The sequence below is a fragment of the Nesoenas mayeri genome, assembly GCF_963082525.1.
Source record: "Nesoenas mayeri genome assembly, chromosome: 6".
NCBI lineage: Eukaryota > Metazoa > Chordata > Aves > Columbiformes > Columbidae > Nesoenas > Nesoenas mayeri.
The window spans coordinates 24,500,728-24,524,470 of NC_137545.1; the positions used below are offsets into that span (position 1 = coordinate 24,500,728).

General features: G+C 35.5%; 1 protein-coding gene across 9 annotated transcripts in view; it reads left to right on the forward strand.

Moving 5' to 3' along the window:
- Positions 1–17,556, forward strand: part of LOC308041657 (sodium channel protein type 3 subunit alpha-like) — a gene marked incomplete at both ends in the record, with an annotated part of 38,513 nt that extends 20,957 nt beyond the window's left edge. For 8 of the 9 annotated variants that reach the window (XM_080346527.1, XM_080346521.1, XM_080346526.1 and 5 more), the window contains 11 exons: positions 481–933; positions 6,262–6,379; positions 8,179–8,333; positions 9,357–9,530; positions 10,585–10,707; positions 10,979–11,260; positions 12,433–12,490; positions 13,282–13,419; positions 15,256–15,353; positions 15,767–16,037; positions 16,379–17,556. In XM_080346527.1, coding sequence (XP_080202653.1) covers positions 481–933; positions 6,262–6,379; positions 8,179–8,333; positions 9,357–9,530; positions 10,585–10,707; positions 10,979–11,260; positions 12,433–12,490; positions 13,282–13,419; positions 15,256–15,353; positions 15,767–16,037; positions 16,379–17,556 — 3,048 coding nt within the window. Of the gene's footprint in view, positions 1–480; positions 934–6,261; positions 6,380–8,178; positions 8,334–9,356; positions 9,531–10,584; positions 10,708–10,978; positions 11,261–12,432; positions 12,491–13,277; positions 13,420–15,255; positions 15,354–15,766; positions 16,038–16,378 lie in introns of all 9 variants that reach the window. The other variant, XM_080346522.1, reaches the window with a different exon arrangement.
- Positions 17,557–23,743: the final 6,187 nt, after the last annotated feature.

Consider the following 23,743-nt stretch of genomic DNA (forward strand, 5'->3'; position numbering starts at 1 on the left):
GCATCACTTTTTAAAAGTCACATAAAGCAAAATATTTGTGTGAGTTTGGACCAGCATTTAAGCAAGCTGTTTTCTGCAGAGATCAGCTCCACAGATCTTCTGTTGCAGAGTGTTTCACTGTGCCAGAGAAGTAAACATGTTGGATCTGTTCAGTCAGTACCAAAGAATCATTCATTTCTGACCTTCTACAAACACGAGCAGAAAAAGAATTTACAGGTGTCTTCATGGTCATGCAACAATGCAAAATCACAAAAAAACCCAAACCAAACCAAACAACTGCATTGGGGTATAGGGCAGGTGTTGTGCTTAAAACACACTTTATTTAGTTTACTTAGGTTTCATGATTTCCTTTACTGTATATAATTCTGGAATCAGATACTATGTTCATAATAGGTTTCATAATGGGTGACAGAAACAGCATGTGAATGAAAAATTAAGAAAATTCAGCTTTCAGCTGTATTGTCTTTTTTTTTTTTTTAGGTGTTGAACCTTTTTCTGGCCTTGCTGCTGAGTTCATTTAGTTCAGACAGCCTTTCTCCTACAGAGGATGATAATGAAATGAATAACTTACAGATTGCTGTTGCAAGAATTCAGAAGGGAATAGATTATGTAAAGAAAAAAGCAGATGAATGTGTCCAAAAGTCTTTTTGGAAGAAACAAGCTGTTATAAATCAAAGAACAGCAACAGATCAGTTGAATGGTGAGAGAGACCATTGCATTTCCAACTGTACCGTTGCTGAAATAAGGATAGATACAAATTACCATAAAAATGAGAATGGAATGGCCACTGTTATAGGTGGCAGTGATTATACGTCATTCATAAACAACCCAAGCCTTACTGTTACAGTCCCGATAGCTGTTGGAGAATCTGATTTTGAACATCCAAATACAGAAGAGTTTAGCAGTGACTCAGAATTGGAGGAAAGCAAGGAGGTAAGATTTAAATATTTTTATGTTTTGTATTTGTATTTTTACATAGTATGGCTCTTTCTGCTTAGAAATCGGAAGTGTTTGTGATTTAAGATTGTTGGACTGTACGGAGAGTGAATGAAGTGGGAAAATGGAGCTAAAGAGAGTAGGAAATCCTGGCAGAACTGTATAAAACATATATAAACCTGTGTATAAAGGGCTTTGAAAACAAGCTTTTCTAATTTTTAGTTGCATAGACAAACTAGCATATATGTACAGAACAAAACAGAAACAAAATACATGAGGGCTTTTTATATAATAATAATAATATTCCCATGAAGTAAGGATAAAAATAAACTACTATTTTAAAACATTAGAGGAGATATTAATAAAGAATATAAATACCCTTTGCATCTGATTTTTAAAGCTCGCTGAATTCTGCAGATAATTTACCAGAGGTGCTAACTCAGGCTAATGAGAACACTAACAGCAGTTTTCAAGTCCTGAAGTTAAAATGAAATGGGAAAGCCAAGGGAACAATGTCAGTATTATAAGGTGAATATGTCAACTAAAAATAATGAAAAAATGTAGAATTACTGAATGAAAAAATATTAATTTCTTGCTTGTTTGTGAGAGTTTGTTTGAACCAGTCACTTCAAAGTCAACTGCCTGACCTTAAACTGAGCCAGCTTTACGAAAGTAGTTATTTGTTAGCAGCTGCAGACTGAGGGCAGAAGAAAAATCATAGATTTCAGTGGGATCCTGAGAGAACTTTGAAAAGTCAGATTTCTGTGCTGTGGCTCCAGGGCAGACTCTGTCTGGTATCAACTCCACTGGTACCTGAAGACACAAGTTCGTTAGTGGAATGTCACTGCTTTTGCAGACTACTGTACTTCAACCTGGGTTGCTTTGTCTGGATTGTTTTGTTTCCTTTTGGGGTATTTTTATTTGATTGGTTGTGGGCTTTTTAGGTTTTTGGTTGTTTTCAACTGGAATTTGCCCATATTCTTTCTAAATTTTAGAAAATAAGTTTGTTCTAGTGAACTGCAGTTAAACTAAATTTGGAAGGTGTAATAAGGTGGCTCTTCAAGTGTTTCTTTTATTGTAGAGTGCAGTGTTCAATAATATTACACTTATTTCTTATTTTAGCAGGTCATTTCCTGACACTTGATTTGTTTCATCTACGTTTTGGAGTTTCTGTTACTCCATATATTATGTTGACCTCTAAGTTAAGAAGACCTTAGATTACCATTGTGGTTTAACCTGACAGGCAGCTAAACACCACACAGCTTTTTACTCACTACCCTACCTCTTTGGTGGGGTGGGGGAGAGAATCAGGAACAACAACAGATATTCTGCTAATTTTACCTCTTTCAGTATGTCTTTGGATATCTAACTACACATATCTAATCAACAACTATAAATGTTATGTTTTGCGAATGTGTGATATATCTAGTAAACACATATTTATATAAGTAGGAATCCATACTTCTGCTGTTTCTAGAACTCAGCCCAAAGGGTACCATGTTTTAACTTCATTGCGTACCATTCTTACTTCTCACAGGAGTAAAATCAAGCTGGATCAGTCAAGAATGCAGATCTGGTGCTTTTTAACCAGGCAGAGCAACGTGTCAGCATGTTTACACAGGTTACCTAAACAAATCATACATATATGATCATTTTTGAGATTGATTGGCCTGCATGCTACCCAGCTACAATATATTTTTCCCCATCCATTGCAATGTGGTGGAAACACGCACAGTGCTCTGTAAGCTGAGTCCCATGACTCACGTCACAGCATGGTTGAGGGCAACCCAAACATGTTCCTCTCTCCTTGTTACATCTTTAGTATTTTCTGTACTACTTCCATGGCATAACCTGCATGCTTTGTAGGGATTTTTTATTGTTAACTGGACCTTAGGCATCATGACTGTTCAAGTTTAAGAGAGGTTAAGAGGCTACAATTTTCTGAAAATGGAAAGGTAATCTTCACTTGACATTTTCTGTTCATCTGTTGAACCATATTTTTAGCTGTAATGTATTTATGAACATTGTCTGATCATGGTCATTTGAAAAATGACTTCATAATATTGCATATATACGATTACTTGTGTGCTAACATATTTGTATCTTTTGATAGAAATTGTTTCATGTTTGTTGACAATGTTTTTGTAATTTACATTCAAGTTTTCTCATATGAGAGAAGCTAAAATATAAGGTGAAGGATACATGCCTGGAAACAAACATGTTTTTTATATATATGCATAGTCCTTTGGAATATGAATGTAATAATTTAGTTACATTCTACTCATGAAGTTTGTATATATCTGTAAGACTGGAACTTAGAGAATCGTTTATGTCAGTTTTGATCTTCATCATCAATAATTGTTTATTTGTGAACTTGATCCATTTGCTTGATTTTTAGAAAGACAGGCATAAAACACAGTTTCAAGTGAAAATTTGATTCTACAGGATTCTGTGTTAATGTCTAAATATATCTGGGTGTTTTAAAGTGATACAAATTAGAAAGTTCAGGCAAGAAAGAAATAAAAAATAGAGAAAGGCAGAGTAAGGCTAAAATTAAGACAATTGTTAAAAAAAAAAAAAAATAGGAACTGACATCCTCTCAAACCTCTAAACTCAGGAACCTCCACAACTGTAAAAAAAACCTTAATTGTACCAAGCTATTATTCTTCATGATCTCTTCTGGATAATTGGGCAGTACCTTTCCTTGCTCTTAAGGGTCAATACAAGTTTTGCCCATGTGGTTTTGTTGTGGAATCCTGCATTATCTTTCGTGTATTCTTTTACACTGAATTACGTACTGGAAATATTTCAGGTCTCGCTTCTGTGCCCAGGGAGTGTGCAAGCTATTCAGAAAGACGGAATGGAAAAATATCTTTGTAAGGATTTTTCCAACCCATTTTAGAAGAGGTACTTAAGTAGGGGAAAGTAGAATGTGGTAGTATCCCATCCTGCTGGCGCTAACTTTGGGGGAATGATTTTGATTTGGTGGAGATTGTTTGTGTGACACTGCTACTGCTTCAAGTTCTGCCGTCATGACTGGACAGGCATAGAACAGCATGCAAAATAGTAACCCAGGGCTTGTAATCATTTGACTGAAAACCTTTTTTTCGTTTGGATCTCACGTTGTCTTACTGTGAGCTTCCTTGCATGATAAGGCAGTTCTTTTTTTTTAAAAAAAAAAAAAAATAAAAATGTGTGCCCTTTGTTTTTTTTTTAAGTTATGTAGACCAGGAGAGGTAAGGTTTGGGTTTAGTTTGGTGAAAAAAACTAAGTACGTTCTACGGACAATAATTTTGCTTTCTTTAAAAGGTAAAAAATTTGTAAAACTTATTTATAGACGTACTTACTCTTTTCAGAAAAGGAAAATAAAAAGATCCCAGTAGAAGTGACTTCACCTACTGTGTTTATACTGAATAGTACCATACTCAGTGAGAAAAATATGTGCTTTTTGTCCTTTCTGTTGTTTTAATTAATAGTTGAAACTAAATGGAAAAATGAGGTTGTTTTTCTTGAAGAAGCATTTCCTGCTGAAAATAGATCTGATTAAGCAGAAAAATATTCAATTGATGGAATATAAGTGATGTAATGCAGGTGTGCTGAGGTTTTCTGTTGCATTTCTATTTAGTCATATTTTCTGATCCTCTTTTCTAAGAGATTCCTGAACATACTCTCCAAAGCGCTGTTACCAGTAATCATCTTTCACATTTTACTGCAGTTACTTTAACTCCTCCTCCAGTAAAAATGGACTCAGTCTGCTTAAATTAGAAAGAAAAAAGAGAGATATCTTCAGTGAGTGAGAAGATGAGAATATGCAGCACAGTCTTCCTTTGTTTTTTTGTTTGTTTGTGGGTGTTTTGTTTTGTTCTAAAAAAGATAGCTTGATTGGATAGTGCCTGTAACTTGTCTGCTTTTATGTCTTAACTGTCTCTTAATCATGCAAGTCTAGCTAAATTAACGAAAATGGTTATTTCTACGGAACCGAAGCTGTTTTACAAAGTGTGCTTACATCATTCCCTACAGACATGTAGTTGTGTGAATTCATTACTGATGTTGTGTACTTCTGGATAATAAGACTGTAAGATGTCAGTGGATGCTGTGACCAAAACTACTCTGACTTAGTTTGGTACTCAGATCAAGTGTACAGGACACCATATCTTCCTTTAAAATGTTCAGACTATTGATTTTTTGTAATATACATGCAGATTACAAAATAAAAAATAAATTAAGGCTTATTTTTTTATTAGTAACTTTTCTAATACTAATCTGACTTACATAATTTTAATGATTAAAAAATATCCTTTCTTTCTGGATGTTAACTGTACAGATATGTGTACCAGAGTAATGGGTAGTTTCAGAATGCACAATGTAATACATATGTGCATTCGCAAAAAAGAATGCAAATTAATGCCAGTTGAAATGTATTTTATCATACTTTTTCCTTTTTGAAGCTTAACTGTATATATGAAAAAAAAACAGAAAAGGTGTTAACACAGTAGTTATAATTATGGGTTAAGACAGGGTGGGCTTAATTTGTTTTATGAATGAGTTGAGGGTAGTGTTCAAATACACATCTGAAACAAGACTTCAATCCTGATTTTACTTTAACATTTTCCAATCTAGATCATAAGAATGATCTTAAAATGAAAAGTAACTGAATTGTCTGTGTTCAAATGTAACCAAATTTTATTATAAATTGTAGTATATGCCTGAAGTGGTTAGCTTGCATCACACTGATGTTGAAGATGTCCGTAAAAAAATAACTGATAATTTATTTCCTCTGTTTTATAAATAATGGGCACTGAATTAAAATCTGCCCTTAAAAATCTACTACATTTTCTCTATTGGCCAATATACCCTGACAGTTCACAATTTAAAGTTTTTTTTATTGTCAGAATTTACTGTCATTGGGTTGAGGAGACTGCTCTAATGGAAGTAGCTACTAACATATGTCATCTTAAAGCATACCATATAACTTGAATAGTATTTGTCTAAAATATAGCAAGAGAAATTATAGTAGGAAAATAACAGTAGAAAACAAAATAAATAGAATATCAGAAAATCTACTTGGTAGTTGTTAACTTTGATGAATGATAACACGGTGCTGTATTAAGGCCAAAATATGCCTTGCAATCTCTGGGTAAAAAGTGGGTGATTTATGCACATTTCAACAGCATTGACTGCTAAATGTGGATGTTTGTGTGTACTTCTGGTGACAAATATTGTTCTTGTTATTACTTGCACACCGTGTTGCATGCTTGAAGATAATTACAATTCTAAAAATGTAAATATTAATAAAGTGTAACAGTTATTGAATTCTGTTTTCAGAAGCTAAATTTTGCTAGCTCATCTGAAGGAAGTACAGTTAATTTAGCTCTCTTTGGAGAAGAAAAAGCTGAAACTGAACCAGAAAAAGACTCAGAGCTACAGGCATGCTTTACAGAAGGTATGGAAATAAAATAGTGGGTTAGCAATTCCATTTCAGTTGTTTGTAACAAGCATTGGCAGTTCAAGGAAGCTATTTGCTACAGCAGTCCTGGATCCCAGTTTGTCAAGACTTATGATATAGATAATTTTGCCTGTTGTAGGTAATTGTACAGAAGTCCATGGAGCCATTTGTGGACAGAAAGTTGTATATGTGTGTATGTGATCATTTATAATATTGCTAAATAAGCACTAGGCACAATACTGTAAACTGATTCTCAGCAATTAGGAATCCTGTTGATGAAAATGACATTATTAGTAGTGAAATCTGCAAGACCAAATCCTACACCAGGTGTGCTCCACTAAGAAATTCAAACCAGAATCATGTGATTACCCATGGTCCCTTCACAGGGCTAGAAAGCAATCGAGTGGATGATTCAGATCTTGAAAAGTACAACTCAAACAACAGAGTAATTATCGTGACATTACACCATTAATGGAGGGAGGGTGTGCATAAATATAATGTTTTTATTCAAGTAAAGAAGTCCAAACAGCATACTTGCACATCCTTAGCGATTTCCATTTATTTTAGTTCTGAACAGCTATATCCTTTAGGGGACTACTGAAATTTACTGTTTAGGAATGTTGTTCCCATTTTTGTGATATTACAGATTTTACTTTCTTTTAACTCATTATTAAAATAATTCAAAACAAAATATGTCCCAGGCTTAACTCTTCAATCCTATCCATGCTTTTTGATTTACTATTAGGAGGACACCATTGACTTAGGCTAGGTCTCTTGTCCTTTGAAATATTATTTCAGTCATCTTTAAAAAAATATTTTGTAATGTGAGGCTATATTGAATACATCAAGCTCTTGATTAAATAAAAATTACACTTCTCAAATAATATGTTACATTACAGTTCTTCCTTATCCTTATGTGATGTCTATCAATCCTTGGGCATAAGATTATTTTTTCCATAATGTAGGCATTTTGGTTAGTTAAAGTCAGTCATGCTCTTCGTGTTGGTAGCTGCTTTATTTGAGTTGATGACATATAGCGTAACTTATTTGTAACATATGAACTTAATGACACATGGGAATACTATAATGCTGCCTTTGGGACCCATTAAAATGGTTCAAACTTGACTATGTTTCTACGTGGTTAATCGTATATAAAGAAATCAGGGGACTACTGTTAGCCAGGCACATGCTGTGCTGTGAGGTAGGGAGCTCTGCACAGTGGGGCAGAACTCTGTGGATGGTTGTCACGAGTCTGTACCACATGGAAAAGCTCTCACAGTTTCCAGTTAAATCAGTTGTTTATCTCATGAAAGAGGTGTCCTTAGTCAGCCCTTGAAGCAGAGGTCATTCTTTGGTATAACAAAATAAAGGATGTTCACATCTGTGTGATTTATTAGAACCTTAGTTGAGAGGCAAAAGTACTTTTAAAAGAAGCTGCTGTACTCTTGAACTACTTTGTGTGAAAGCTACTGTTTCTGCTCCCTGACAGTTCTCATATGTTCTCTGATTATCTGTATATAAATGGAAAATAATTTTTAAAAACGTGTTTATAAATGAAAATGAGATCAGTTAGATGTCTCCTTTTGATTCTAAGCTTGATATAGCATCAGGGTAGTAGAAGAATTGTGTACATGCAAGCTTTCCTACATACAAAGTATCAAATCAAGAAGGTAAGGATGGTTAAAGTAGCACGCAGTAATTTCAAGTGCCAACTTCCACATTAAACAGGAGCTAATTAAGAGTGATTTTGTCTAATGACAATTCGACCGTATAACAGTTTGTCCTTGTGTTATTAGGCTGTATACGGAAGTTTAAATGCTGTAAAGGAAGTACGGACACCACAAAAGGAAGAATCTGGTGGAACCTTCGAAAAACATGCTACAAGATAGTAGAACACAACTGGTTTGAAACATTCATTGTCTTCATGATTCTTCTCAGCAGTGGTGCTCTGGTAGGTAGAGCATACACCCATAGAAACAGTACCTATAAAAATGTTTTGTCAAAGGTAGGATTATAATGAATCTGTGTTCGTTGAGGAAAAAATACAAAGTTGGCTTGAAAGAGACCTTGGAACTAAATTCCCAGAATATTTTGGGTAATGCATATAAAAGAAGTCATTAAAATTCTGCTGTCAAATAACACTCTGCAGATGAATTTTTGATGAATACAAGGTGATATATGTGTGTGATAGTGCTTATGAAAAGGCTTACACTAAGATTCTTGTTTAAGAAATTATAAAAATCACACTAAATTAATTGCATGCAATAGCTGGAACAATTATTCAATTGTCTGCCCTCTGCTCCGGCACCTGAAACACCATGTCCCTTTTTTCTTCTCTGACCTTGATGTTTGCAGAGTAGTTTTTCCCACTTTTTTCTTCAGTCCTCACACAGCCATGCAGCGTTTTGCCCTTTGTTAAACATGTTTTCACAGAGGCATCACAACCTTCACTGACGGGCTCATCTCCCTGTGGTGGGTCCACTATGGAACTGGCACAGAACAGCCCCTGGTCTCTTCTCACAGTGGCCACCCCTGCAGCCTCCAGCCACCAAAATCTTGCCACCAACACCCAATATTGGAATTCAGCAATCATCAGCAACATAATATTTGGTCACTGTAGCTCATTATTCAGTTTTGTTAGCTGAATTCATTATAATTGGGAGACTGCCTTCTGACTGAGCCTGACTGGGCTTTTCAGGGTGACAAATTGTAATTCTGTGTTGACTATTATTGAAATTTCTAAAAACATTTTTGGCAACTTACTTCATTTTATTGTAATTCTGTTATCAAGCAATGATAAACCCTAAAACTCAGAACAAATGCAATTGTAATCTCTGCTAATGCTGTCTCTTCAAGTTAAAACATCTAAAGTTGAAGGTGATTTTACTTTGCCATTTTTAATTTGGTTCTTTTGATTTAATGTGTAGTTTGAAAAGACTTATGAGTATCTGACATATGCAGCCCATTTTTACAGGCTTTTGAAGATATATATATTGAACAGCGCAAGACTATAAAAACCATACTGGACTATGCTGATAAAATCTTCACTTACATCTTTATTCTGGAAATGGTGCTAAAATGGGTGGCCTATGGTTTTCAAACTTATTTCACTAATGCTTGGTGCTGGATGGACTTCCTGATTGTTGATGTAGGTATTATACTTTCCTGAGTAGCTTATTTCTGTTGTTTAAGCAGGTCCTTTTATGTAACACCAATCTGATACATATTCTGCATTGTGTATATATACATATATATGTATTAATTGGGCTTAAAAGAACAGACACACTGGTGAATAAGATTCCACTGTAATTATTCAGTAAAAGTCTTCCTTTATGCTGTTATTGACTCCATGTGTTCTGTGTTTTACTGCGCTGGGTCCCAACCACTTAGAGGACTATTAGCTGTTTGGACTTTCTGGAGTTGGTGACAGAGACCAAGGAGGAAGCAGACACAGAAAGGAAAGAGAAGTTTAAGTGAGCACATAGGGTTGAGATAGGACAGTTGATCCTGGGCATGATGAATCACTGGCACGGAACTGCAGAGGAGAATGGTATCAGCAAATTGGGGAGGAAGCAAAATAAGAGGGGTTGGGGGAAAGGGGACAGCAATTGGAGTAAAAAGGATTGAGGAAAACAAAAAGTGATGGCCTACAAATTCCTGGTTCATGTATCTGCTACTATGTGAATTATTCTAAGTGTGAGTTAGCAGAAGCAAATGCTGCTGGGTCACGTTTTATCATTACTATAATAATGCATCTGTAGTACAGCACTGTTTACTATTATAACGTCATGTAGAATGGAATTAGGTTTTCAGTACGTTTCAGGCTTTGGCTGAGTTTATTTGGAAGATGAGCTTTTATTCAAATTAGTTTTACCCGAATTACCCTTCATTTTGTATAGGTATGATGTGCCTTGTTCTAACTAGCACTTTGTGATGAAAGTCCCAGAGATTAAGGTCTGTTTGTTTAAACTGTACTGAAATACACACACAATGTTGTAGTCAGGTTTTATAGATAGATAGATAGATAGATACACACACACATACTTTTTTTGTTCTTGTTTTTCTTCTGCTAGAAGCTTAAGATCCTTATGAACTTTTTTCCTGATATCCAGATCAAATTTTTTTTCCTCTAGGAACTATATTTGTATTGTAAGACTGTATTTAAAAAAAAAAAAAAAGTTCTGTTTTGTTTTTTGCTCTAGGTCTCCTTGGTTAGCTTAGTAGCTACTGCCCTTGGTCTCTCAGAACTCAGTGCAATTAAATCCCTCCGAACTCTAAGAGCTTTGAGACCTCTGAGAGCTTTGTCACGCTTTGAAGGCATGAGGGTAAGAAAAAAAAAAGCAGCAGTGTGTAAAACAAATCCATAAAATTATGCCTAATTATGAAATCATGGAGGGATACCAAACTGCATGTCTGTTTTCAAGGCCAATGGTAGCATGTTTGATTGTATTACATGTATTATTCCTTTTCTGTTGGCGTTATTCAATGTGTTTTAATGGTTTACATTATATCTTTCGCTGTATTTGGAAAGCAAATAATCTTCTTACTGCCCTATATACTGTTTTTAATCTTCTTTTTCCTGTGTTTTCCTCCTAGGTGGTTGTGAATGCTCTTACTGGAGCAATCCCATCCATTATGAATGTACTTCTGGTTTGTCTTACATTCTGGCTAATTTTCAGCATTATGGGAGTAAATTTGTTTGCTGGCAAGTTCTATCACTGTGTCAACACCACAACTGGTGAGCCATTCCCACCAGAGAAAGTCGATGATGTAACTATGTGTGAAAATCTTACCAGCACTGCTACAGATGTCCGTTGGCAAAATGTGAAAGTGAACTTTGATAATGTTGGAGCTGGTTATCTTTCTCTGCTTCAAGTAGTAAGTGTATACATTTTCATAAACTGTTTTTCCAGTATTAAGCTTTATAGCAGTAACATTTAATGCAATTTTTTTTCAGTGTTGTTTTGGAATATATGAATGGATATGAGATTGATTTTTATAATTGTGTTCCATGAAACTAATAATATTGCTTATGGTAAAAATCTGCTACGTTTTATGGCCAGATAGACATAAAGTTCCTTTGCACCCAACTGCTAGTACCTTTTTGAGTTCTACAGAAATACAGTACCTAGTTAAAATTAAAAGTGAAAAAAAAATAATTTTGAAGCGTAGCTAGGATTAATTTTCTTTTATTTTCTTGATCTGTTAAGGCATTTTGACTTAGATTTTTACAATGGCAGTCTGACAGATGCATTCAAGAGCTCAACTGATCTTCAAATGAAAAGAAAGCCAACTATTGATATAGAAAAGATTTTAAATTCACTTTTCCTTTGTCTTCTTTCCCATTTTATTATTCTTGTGAGTCCTACTCCAGTCATTGTCTATTATTGTCAAGTGGGTTTTTTTGAAGGTGATTTCTAGATTGGATATTAGGAATAATTTTTCTTTGTTTGTTTTAACAATAAGGTGGTGAGTCACTAGAATAGGTTGCCCAGAGAAGCTGTGGATGTGCTACCATTGGAAGTGTGTGATGTAATGAAAGATGTCCCTGTCCATGGCAGACAGGTTGAACTAGATCATCTCTAAAGGTTCTTTTGAAGCCAAACCATGCTATGATTCTATTATTTTCTTAAGATTTCTTGGGATGACTTGTCTTCTGGAGTTTCTTCTAGGACTCTTTGCATATTCTGTCTGAAAAACGCCAACCTATGGTGGCTGATTTTGGACTCCTCCTCCAGTTTTTTGGTAGTCAGCAACTTAGAGCCTTGTTATAAATTGCAGTCTGTTATGTTCAGATACTGATTGCAACTCATCCCACATAGAGTTTATATGAATTTGCATGAAGATTAGAATTTATTCAGTGTTTAAGTATTAGGGAGAATTATTCCACAGTAAATTACATTCTATGAATACCTTCTTGTGTCTTACCAGACTTTTAATATTCATCTTTATTTTTGTGGGTGCAAATACATTGCAGAAGACAGTATTTTATTTAGAATGTTAACAAAACTGTAACTTTGATCAAAAATATTAACAAACTTTGTTTTTAGGCAACGTTTAAAGGATGGATGCTGATCATGTATGCTGCAGTTGACTCTAGAGAAGTGAGTGCAATATAAAATTTACTGAGTGAAAACAAACATAAGATTGATGTAATGCTTCTTGAATGGCAGTTGAAATAAAGTAAAATATACAGAATAAAAATGTAAAACCTTGACTAAATGTTCTGTATATATCTATGCACTGTAAAGTAGTTCAGTGCATATACTTTTAATAGATAAAATAATTATATCAGTAGATCTGCATAAAGTATTACTAATTTAATAAATCATCTGTAAATTAAAAAAAAAATGAAATCTGTTTTCCTGTTAATTTATGTCACTGAAATTGTACAGCTTAGGAAATAGGTTTTTCCTGTGTCTCCAGAAATAACCACAATGATCAAATCACAAGACCTGCAATAGCTAATACAGAGCTGCAGATTCTGGCGATCTCTAAAAATAAAATGGCTGAATTTTGCCTGTTTTTCTGTTAATGTCAGTATTTATTTTGCATGTGTCCTCTAATCCAGCTCCTGATTTGTATCAAGTCCATAGGAACTGAATTGTTTTTGAGCACACTGCTGTCAAATTTTGTAGGAATTACACGAATCATCAAATGTCATTAGAGAGGAACTGGTAGATAGTAAAGGGAGGAGTGGCAGGTGTGCAGTTACAGACACCTGTTTAAATAGACCCTCAAGTTCAAAGATAAGGCAAATGTGCTCCAGAACAGCTGGTTTTCCCCCTTGCCAAGGAGTCACTGTTCAGCTGGATGGAACTGCTGTTTCTGCTCGGTATTCTATAATTTGTCTTAACTGTTATTTTTTATGTATTGCTGTTTTTCTGTTACATAGACAGGGAAACAGCCGAAGTATGAGTACAACCTGTACATGTATATCTACTTTGTTGCCTTTATCATCTTTGGATCATTTTTCACCCTAAACTTATTCATTGGTGTCATCATAGATAACTTCAACCAACAAAAAAAGAAGATAAGTATCATATGTTTCATTTTCATAATGCTTCATTGTTATTGAGCAGTCTGCAAATGTATATAGAAATAATATTTTTTTTTTCAACTGAAATAATTTCTGTGATTCAAATGAACACCGTATTGTGTCAAGAATGACAGATACTGTCTACTTTAGTCGTGATTTAAAAGGCAGAGATGCATTCCTGCCTAAGGGCTTTTTCTGGGAGTGTGGTATACACCCCTTGTACATTTGTGGCTATTGTAACTGTCTCCAGGAAAGTAGAATACTGCAGGTGTGACAAAGGACTACAATTAGGCTGGGGTAAATTCTGTGTATGTGCTATTTTTCAGGTTTGTGTAGCAAATTAGCAAATATTAGTCACCTGCCTTTGAATTTATAGATGTACCCTTACTCACAGAAATATACAGATCATGCAGTCTGTGGCTACCTCGCAGTATTTTTCTTGTCTTTATTCTGCCTTCACATCACTGAGATCTCTTCATTTTGGGCAATGAATGGGAAAGACCTGATGCCACACTATACTGTCCCTGTGTAGTTAAACTGTGTGCGTTTCTTTCGTCCCTATGTGTGTCTTACTTCTATTACTTTAGTTCCCATGGGAAAAAAATGTTCCATTAGCTGTCAAATTCCAAACCACTACAGTCCTCAAAAGCATATAAGATGTACCTTGAGACTGCTCCCTATGGACAGCACACTGAGACAATGATGGCTTGTTCACTCTTGATAGCCATTACATCAGTGAGGCATCAGAAGAAATCCCCAGTTCAATGCCTGTTCCTCTACACCTTTTAAATTTTTTTTTACTGGATAAAATATCCTGACAGAGTCACATCACTTTCCTGCCATAATCAGCAAATTAATTTTTTGTTATTCTCCTAAAACTCTTACTCTCTAAGAACTGAATTTGACTTGAATGTTTGGCTTATGGGCTGAGTGTGCTAAGCAAGATCTCTTTTGACTTCAAAATCTCTATGTCTATATGTCACCACAGCTGAAAGACTCAAACACATCTTCGTCCACATTTGTTGTTACTTTCTCCATAAGATCGATGCTGCATTTGACAAAGTCACAGAATCACCTGTGACTCTGAAATTCTTTTCCAAATGCCAGTGCTTTGGCATTATGCATTCCTGGAATGTACTTAAAAACAAATGCATGGAAAAAAACAAAAAAAGGCAGTTACTTGTCCATATAAATTTTATTTCTGACAAGTGTTTCCATATGTGTATTACACATACCAGTCTAGACACCCTTTTACTTGACTGCTGCCCTCTTATTCATGCAAGAAACTGTAGAGTAATCCCACACTTCTGATGATTTCCATACAGCGTAGGAGGATAATCAAGCTTCACATGCACTGTAGAAGTACTATTGTGGCAAAAAAAAAATCTGAACTGAGATACCGGTACTTGCATGATAAAACATGCATCCTGAAAAGTCACATCACTAATTTTTCCTTATATGGTTTCCCTGAGGGCAAATCAGCACTCAGTGAATCTTTCTACCTTTGCAGCTTTTATATTCCTGGTTGATTGATTTACAGTGTGGAGTTTGTGATTTAAATGTATAAGTATCTATGGGGGTTTTGTACCCATTTAATTGAATTAATCAGTTACGTATTTTTTAAAATAACAAAAGTTCTGGGTTTTTTCTCTGTTACTTAATTTGTTTTATTTTTCTGTCAAGAATTGTCAGATATTTTAACAATCTTTTATAAATTTATTATGTTTTGGTAACAATGTACGAGAATGAATACATTGTTCATAAAAAACATGTTCTGTAATGCTGTGAATTAATGCATTGTAATCGGTTTTATTTTTACTATTTTACCTTGGAGGTCAAGACATTTTCATGACAGAAGAACAAAAGAAATACTACAATGCAATGAAGAAGCTGGGGTCCAAGAAACCACAGAAACCTATACCTAGACCAACGGTAAGAATGCGTTCCATTCTTCTGTCATCTACATTTGGGAAGAAATTGCAGCAGTACTTTAACTATAAAAAAAGTTTCTCCCTTAACTCTAAAGTGGTTTAGGCCTAACTCAAGTTAGTCCTTCATTCTGAATTAAAACATGTACATAATTCTGTTCTGCAGGAAAAATCTCTGGTATTTGTTATGCCCAAGGAAGTCGAGAATCAAAGAATCTGAGAAAATAGAAACCTGTTGGGTTCTGAGGGGAATACTTAGAGCTGGCCAATAAAGAAGTTACTGGACAGTGCTTTTCTTAGATTGTTCAACCTTTTGCTTGGTTGCCTATTTTGGGATAGGAGGAAGGAAATGGGAGAGAGGAAAGTAGTGTTCATTACGTACAAGATACTATCACCTCTTCTTTTTTCTCCCCTCAGAACAAACTGCAAGGTCTGGTGTTTGATATTGTAACAAAGCAAGCGTTTGACATCACCATTATGGTTCTCATCTGTCTTAATATGGTCACCATGATGATAGAAACAGATGACCAGGGTGAACTTACGCAAGATATTTTATACTGGATTAACTTGGTCTTTGTTGTCCTTTTCACTGGAGAATGTGTCTTCAAAATGTTCTCACTCCGTTATTATTACTTCACCATTGGCTGGAATGTTTTTGATTTTGTGGTTGTTATTCTCTCAATAGTAGGTAAGAAATCCTTACATTCAAAAGGAAATATAGTAAGATGTATTCAATGCTTTATCTCTATCAAATTTTGCAAAATAGAAGAAATAGTAAATTTTAATTTCTTCTGATTATTTGAGAAATGAAAATCATACTTTAGAGTGTGAACTTTCTTAATTCTACATTAATACATTTTTTTCCCTAAGAGCTATGGGAAAATCTAAAATTACCCATAGCAGATAAAATTAATCTCCAATTATAGTTTCCACTAATTACACAGATAGAGATGTTCTTTAATTATACTTTTGTTGTGAAAAATGTAATCTATGATGTTACCCTTTTAATCTTATTTTTATGTTTGACAGGTATGTTTCTGGCTGAAGTGATTGAAAAGTACTTTGTGTCCCCCACACTGTTCAGAGTCATCCGACTTGCCAGAATTGGTCGAATCCTGCGTCTCATTAAAGGCGCTAAGGGAATCCGCACTCTGCTTTTTGCTTTGATGATGTCTCTTCCTGCTCTGTTCAACATTGGTCTGCTGCTGTTCCTGGTCATGTTTATCTATGCGATATTTGGCATGTACAACTTCGCCTATGTCAAGAGGGAAGCTGGTATAGATGACATGTTCAACTTTGAAACGTTTGGCAACAGCATGATCTGCCTGTTTCAAATCACCACATCTGCTGGCTGGGATGGTTTGCTTGCCCCAATTCTTAACAGTGGGGAGCCGGACTGTAACCCTAACAAAACTCATCCGGGAAGCTCTGTGAAAGGCGACTGCGGCAACCCTTCCGTTGGGATTTTCTTCTTTGTCAGCTACATTATCATCTCATTTCTGGTAGTGGTGAACATGTACATTGCTGTGATTCTGGAGAACTTTGGTGTTGCTACTGAAGAAAGTGCTGAACCCTTGAGCGAGGATGACTTCGAGATGTTCTATGAGGTTTGGGAAAAATATGATCCAGATGCAACACAGTTCATAGAATATGGCAAATTATCTGATTTTGCAGCTTCTCTGGATCCTCCTCTTAATATACCAAAACCAAACACAATTCAACTTATTGCGATGGATCTACCCATGGTAAGTGGTGACAGAATTCACTGCCTTGACATCTTGTTTGCCTTCACAAAGCATGTTTTGGGGGACAGTGATGAGATGGATGCCCTGAGAATACAGATGGAAGATCGGTTTATGGCAGCCAATCCTTCCAAAGTCTCCTATGAACCAATTACAACTACGTTAAAACGAAAACAGGAGGAAGTGTCTGCTACCATCATTCAGCGTGCCTATAGGCGTCATCTTTTAAGGCAGTCAGTAAAGAAACTTTCATTTATGTATCGGAAAGATGGCGTTGATCTGCTTATGAAGAAAGATATGGTTGTTGGTAACTTAAGTGAAAACTCATCTCCAATGGATATGTCTGCACCTACCACATCTCCACCTTCTTATGATAGTGTAACAAAACCAGAAAAAGAAAAATATGAAGATGACAAATCAGAAAAAGAAGACAAGGGGAAAGACAGAAAAGGAAACAAAAAGTAAAAGACACAAAGAGGTTGTCCATGATGAATCTTCATAAGCCTGAGAAGATAAAATTTTTATCAATAGCACTCTTATTGCAGGATTATGCCAAAATTACAAGTTTTTACATATTTACCTGCTGCTACAGTCAGTGCCTGTACCAAGACAATGACCCTTCTCTACCAAACTCTCTCTGTAACAGGGAAACAGCTTTGCCAGAGGAATAGTTTTTATCATCAGCTGGCACTAATGGAGAGGGGACACAAAATTTCTACTTGGCCTATAGGAACCCGTAATGGATTGCAAAACTAACAGTCTTAATAAGTCTGTATTTTTGTGGAATAAGTGTGTACATTTCATCTCCTATGGATGCTCCATGTGTGTCAGTTTTTTTCGTGCTCTCATTTGCTTTAATGCGCATACTGCTATTTGTAATTCTGCTGAGAAAAACTAAATACTCTTGCAGAGGAATGCAGATGTCAGGAATATGTAATTATGGCATAATGGGAACGTAATTCTCTTCAAGCCACTTCTAAAAGCAGAAAAAAAGATTCTAGGTTATTGAACCTCAGGATCTAGAGACAATCAACAACAAATGATATAAAAAAAGAACAGAGTAGATAGAGAATTTATCAGAAAATAAATCAAGGGGATAACTTTCACAGAAAAGAGGTTGGTAGTTTAGTCTCTTGGTTTTAATATACTTATGTTTAATACTTTTTAGTAATTCTTAATTTATTATACAGTCCATTTCAGATATAGTGATTTAAATAAGCGATGCTACACACTCAACTCCTGTTTTGAAAAATGTGAAACTATTAAACATACTTACTTTCAAAGTCAAAGGTATCTCGTAATTCCTGAGAGATTTAAACAGTTCTTTTCACAGAAAAGCTACGAATGCCAAAGTGTGCCTACAAGGAATTACTGAAATTAGTCTTTTTGCTTGTTTTAACTGTAGACCCTGTAATTTCATGAGTCACTTGCATACTTCCTTCCAAAGTTTGTTTCTACACTTCTTATTTCACATGAATGTATCACACTTAGGAGAATAATCAAAGCTACATGAATAAATTGATAGCAAAGTATCTTTTGGTACAAATCCTACCTTAATGTATACCTCAGGCTAAAATTTCCATGCTTTGGAGGGATGGGTCATGCCAGAGACACAAAATGTGAACATCAGAGGTGGTTTTGACCCCCAATGGCACTTTAGTCAGCTTTCTGCTGCAGGTAATGCAATCTGCACTGGAAGCTGGGGTGACCAAAAGGAGATACTGAAGTCAGTTTTGTCCTGCATTGTGGTTTAGATGACTTTTTATCATCAAGGCTGACACTATATATGGAAGTAAACTATCCTCTGTTATTTAATCAATTGTTTTATGCAGTGGTGCCTGTTTGAACAAAGAAGCAATGACCTAAGTACTATATTTATTGCATCTAATACGTACCCTAGTATGTATAGCTGATAACATTTCAGTAGATAATATGATATATTCTGTAATACTCCACGTAATTGGGAAGCTTTGACTGATGCATGCTTGCTGCTATTATCCTACAGCTATTAAAGGCTAAGATGGGAAGACATGTGAGTGGTAAAAAGAATAAAACTGTTCGACGAGACCATCGTTCCTCATACCAGTAAGCAATAGTTTGCTGCTATTATAGATATTATTTTGTTTGAGTTTTGTAATCAGCAAGTATGCAGTAAATATCCAGACTACACAGGGCAAATATATTGCTTAAAATTAGGGCTAGAAAAAAAAGTTTATAATATATATCTATTGATCTATTCTTGTTATTTTGAAAACAGTTTTGTTTTATAACATTTTATACTTCTTATAGGAAACTACACATAACTTCATGTTGGTAGTAATTTTTGTTGGTGTCTATCTGTGACACCATTGGGAAACCTTAGATACAAAGTGAATTGGTAATTGCAAGTTTCTGCTAATTATATTAAACATATTTTAATTAGGAATAATTTTAAGAGAAAGTACAGTTCAGTACAGTTCTTTTTCTGATCAGTTGGTAGGTCTTTGTATGGGAAACAAGATAGGAGGGTTTCTTTTGAAATTATAATCCTGTCTGTCAGTTGTCAGGGTCATCTTAGTCATAGAAACATTGCTTTTCCTGCATGTTAGTCTCACACATAATCTGCTTTTCTTGTTGATTCACACTGTAGTAGAAGTGCTTTAAATATATTTTGTTATTAAAAATTTTTCTTCGTGAGAATGAATAGTGAACTTGTGCAATGGACAGTGGAATACCTTACATTTCTTAAAAAAGAACTAGAATATAGATGGGCTCCCGCTTTTATAGAAACTATTGGCTCATGCTGTACTGATGAACTGCATGCAGGAAGTTGTTTTACCAAAAAATAACTACATTGCTAACAACCCAAAGGAATAAAGATAACCTTTTAATGTACTTGTTTTAGTCTTTGTGTTTTTCTTGTATGAAGTTTATACAGATTACCAAGTAATGGTTGGCAAAATTAAGGGGGAACTTTAGCAACAAGGCAATGGGTTTTAGACCTCTAGATCATATGTTGCTTGATGACTTAGATCAGTATCAACTTGTCTCCATCTAGGTGAAATGAAATGCTTATGTTGTCCTGACCAGGGACGTTTTTCTAGAATTCAGAACAGAATTGCATTCCAACCTTGGTTTTGTCAGATTTTTGCGAGTTGCCCAGGAAGAGGCCCAGTGGCGTCCTCTGGTGGCCAAGTCCAAAAAAGGCTGTATCCACATTGTTGCTGAGCAGCAGGTCGAGCAGACACTGATCACCCTGGGGTGGGTGATCTGGGATCTGTCGACGAAATAGCCCCACAGGGAGATAACAGAGTCCCTTTAATCCCATTCCCCTTCAAGAATCCCGTCCTTTCCAAGAGAAGGGAAAAAGGCCTGTTAGAGGTGTTAGCGGCGCCCCAAAGCTGTCTGCAGGCAGCTGATGCCTGGACGCAGTTTGATGTGGGCTCTGGCAAGAGGTCACAACCTACAGGTGGCAGGATATGGGGTAAAGCACAGGCAGGTGGACCTGTGCCTGGAGTAATTAATGCTTGTTTTTCCATTTTCATTTCTGTTGTGCAGAGTAGCTATTGTATACTTGGGCGAATATAGCTAACAGAAAAAAAAGAACAAACCTGAAGTATGCTGTACTTTGAAGGACAATGTATATGGTTTTAGTAACTGTATCTGACTTGAATTAAAACTTTTTTGTTTGTTTTAAATCTTGAACAGTTACTGGTTTAGTATCTTAGTTGCTAACAATAATTACACAAAAACATAATGTAAATGCTTTAAAAAAATCTTGATCATACTCTTGAATTGCTGTTTAAAGGACAAATTTTTAAGTGAAGGGTGGAGAGGTATGTAGTTAACTTAAAAATTCTAGGTGGAATAAGGAAGAAATGTGTATGGAACACTTTTTCAACTAATTTGGTCATGCACAGAAGTATATGAGGTCACTTATAAAATCATTTTACCCTATAAAATTTGGCATCGTTAAAATTATGTTCATTGAAAACATAATTCTATTGAAGTCATTCTCAATTTTTATTTACTCAAATTCTAAACTTCTTAGTCCTTCACAAAAAGCATAATATATTTGCAGATTTCAACTGTATATATTTGAATAAAATTGTATCCTTTTATATTTCTTAGAAATTGTTCCACTGACTTTATGGAAGGACTTCATCCTTAACCTTGAGGTATAAAATATATACATGTTTTAATGTTGACAGAAGACAGATGTTTCAGCATAATGAGTCAGTCACATATCATTATGAAAGCATTAAGCAAAATTCCTAGAACAGAAGGACATGGCACTCTTTTACTGTCCCAGTTCACAGAGAATGGAAAATTAATAAGCAAAGCTCTCTTAAAATTTTCTTGGAATTGAGCCTTTGTTTACTCTCTTTTACCCACCCAAGAATGTAAATATGTTTTGTTTTATGAAGGTGCCATCGATCTCCCCTCCCACCTCCCCCCCGCAAAAAACAAAACACCTAAAACCAAAACTATATTGGAACAGAAAAGGGGAAAAGCTCTGGTTATTTAAACTGCTGGCCTTGCTCAACTCCATAACAAAACTCTGTTTTACTTTTAAGGACGAGACTTCTGCATCCAGCACACAAAATTACTTGGATTGAAAAAATATAAAAGGGAAAGTTGACAGAGGGAAAAGATAGAATATTGCTCACTTGGATTTTTTTGGAAAGAGGTGTGAAATACGTCCTGGGGGTTGTCTGTGTTATATTTAAGCAGGAAGGTATGTTGCGTACCATAAATACGTCAGATTCAGTAAAAGCACCTCTTCTCTAGCTGTTAGCTGAGGATTTTGAAGAGTAGTGAAGCCTGGCTGCAGCCAGTGGAGGGCACAAGCACCCACCAGATGATCCTGGGACTGTGCCTGGCGTCTTCAGCCACAGATAGAATCCAGAAATAGAAATTGCAGTCACAGATGCAGGGGATAGCTTATAGCTTTCCAGAGAATGTATAGATTTTATATGTGTTTTGTTCTAGTGAACTAATGAAGCTACAACATGGTAATTTGGCTTGTAGTGTAAAGATAGCTTTGTTGATAATACTTCTGTGACTGGATCAGCAATTTTTTTATTTGGGTTCTGTAGTCTGTAGGGCAGGTGGCTCTATATCCAGAGCTGACACCACATTGGTTAAGAACTGCCACACTTGCATGAGCTTACTAAAATATAACTGAAGGGTGTTGATGCACTGAGAAATGCCACAGATGGATTTAGCTTTACGTTTTTAAATAGGCATTATTCATTTAATTCCACGGTGCACCTATGAATCAGCCCCAGCCTTGTAAAAGAGTCACGTATGAGAGTATATCTCATTTTCATGGCAAACAGTTATAAATAATATGAAGTTTTATTGAAAATGTAATGTTTTTTTGGACATAGAAAATTCATAGGATACTCATTCTGTAGTATATACTCAGAAGGGCTTAGCTAGCTTTATAATGCATTAGGAAAAATAATCTGAAATATCTGTAGTGTAGGAATATTTAATGGCTCACAAACCTCTGCATTAGCAACGTCGTTTTCAGTGGAGGATGGTACACATCTCTCATTCTCTGAGCAGAGCTAGGTTTTGTGATGCAGCATGCAGTCTGCGTTACTTCGCATATTTTCTTTTTCCTTCCTGATCAGTGGGAGCTGTTGCCCAGTGGAACAGGCATATTCTGCTGCTTGCCTTTAAAAAAAAAATACTGCAGTGTAACCCAAGCGAAGTAACTGCGGCATATTCTCAGCATTCCAGAGAGGGAAAATTGCATGCTGAAGCACACTTCTCTGCTGCAAGAAAAGCTTTTGATGAATATAAGGAATGACAATTCATAAACAATTTACAACAATCAGATCCAGCAGTGCCAGACATGCTCTGCACTTGCATTTTCCATTGTCTTAAAAGCATGTTATTTTCTCTTTAACAGCAATCCTGATAATAATCTTTGTAGAATCCGACAGCTGATTAAAAAAACCCTCACGTTTTTCAGAAAATGTGTATCTGAAACAGAATATAATAAGCTGTTTTCAGTATCTGTAACATTCATGTTCAAAAACGGTCAGAAAATTACATGCTGTGCTACTGTTTGCAGTATTGCAGTATTATAAAAATGTCATGCTTGCAGATACCATAGCAACCCCTGTTGTGATACTTTTTGATTACCAAAATATACTGTAGTTTTATGTCCATATTCTGCATCGATATTTGCATTAATGTCTGTATATAATGTTTAGTCAATCCTGCATCTGCATCCATCACATAAGGCAAACTAGACTATGCCAATGATGATCATGTTCATGGTCTGAGGCAGGCAAAAAGTTAAAATACTCTCTCCAATAATAGGTATTGCGAATCCCTGTAACCTTTCTCTTAACTTCCTAGTAGACTTGATGTCTGTCAAATGTGATGTATAAAGGGTCATGCAGCATTGCTGCAAATACTAGTGTATTTATTTATATAGACAGAAAGCAGCTGCTCATGTTCTATCTGTATAAGATTGGAAATAGGATGTGATTTATGTGGTGATGAATGGGTGGGCAGATAAATGCAGGCCCCTGATAGGCTCTACCTGGAGCTGCATGTAGATCCAAGAAACAAAACAATTTTGGGAGTGATGCTCAAGAGCACTGTGAACTCAACAGCTTTACTGCTCTTGCTTCCTTTTTTATTTGAAAAG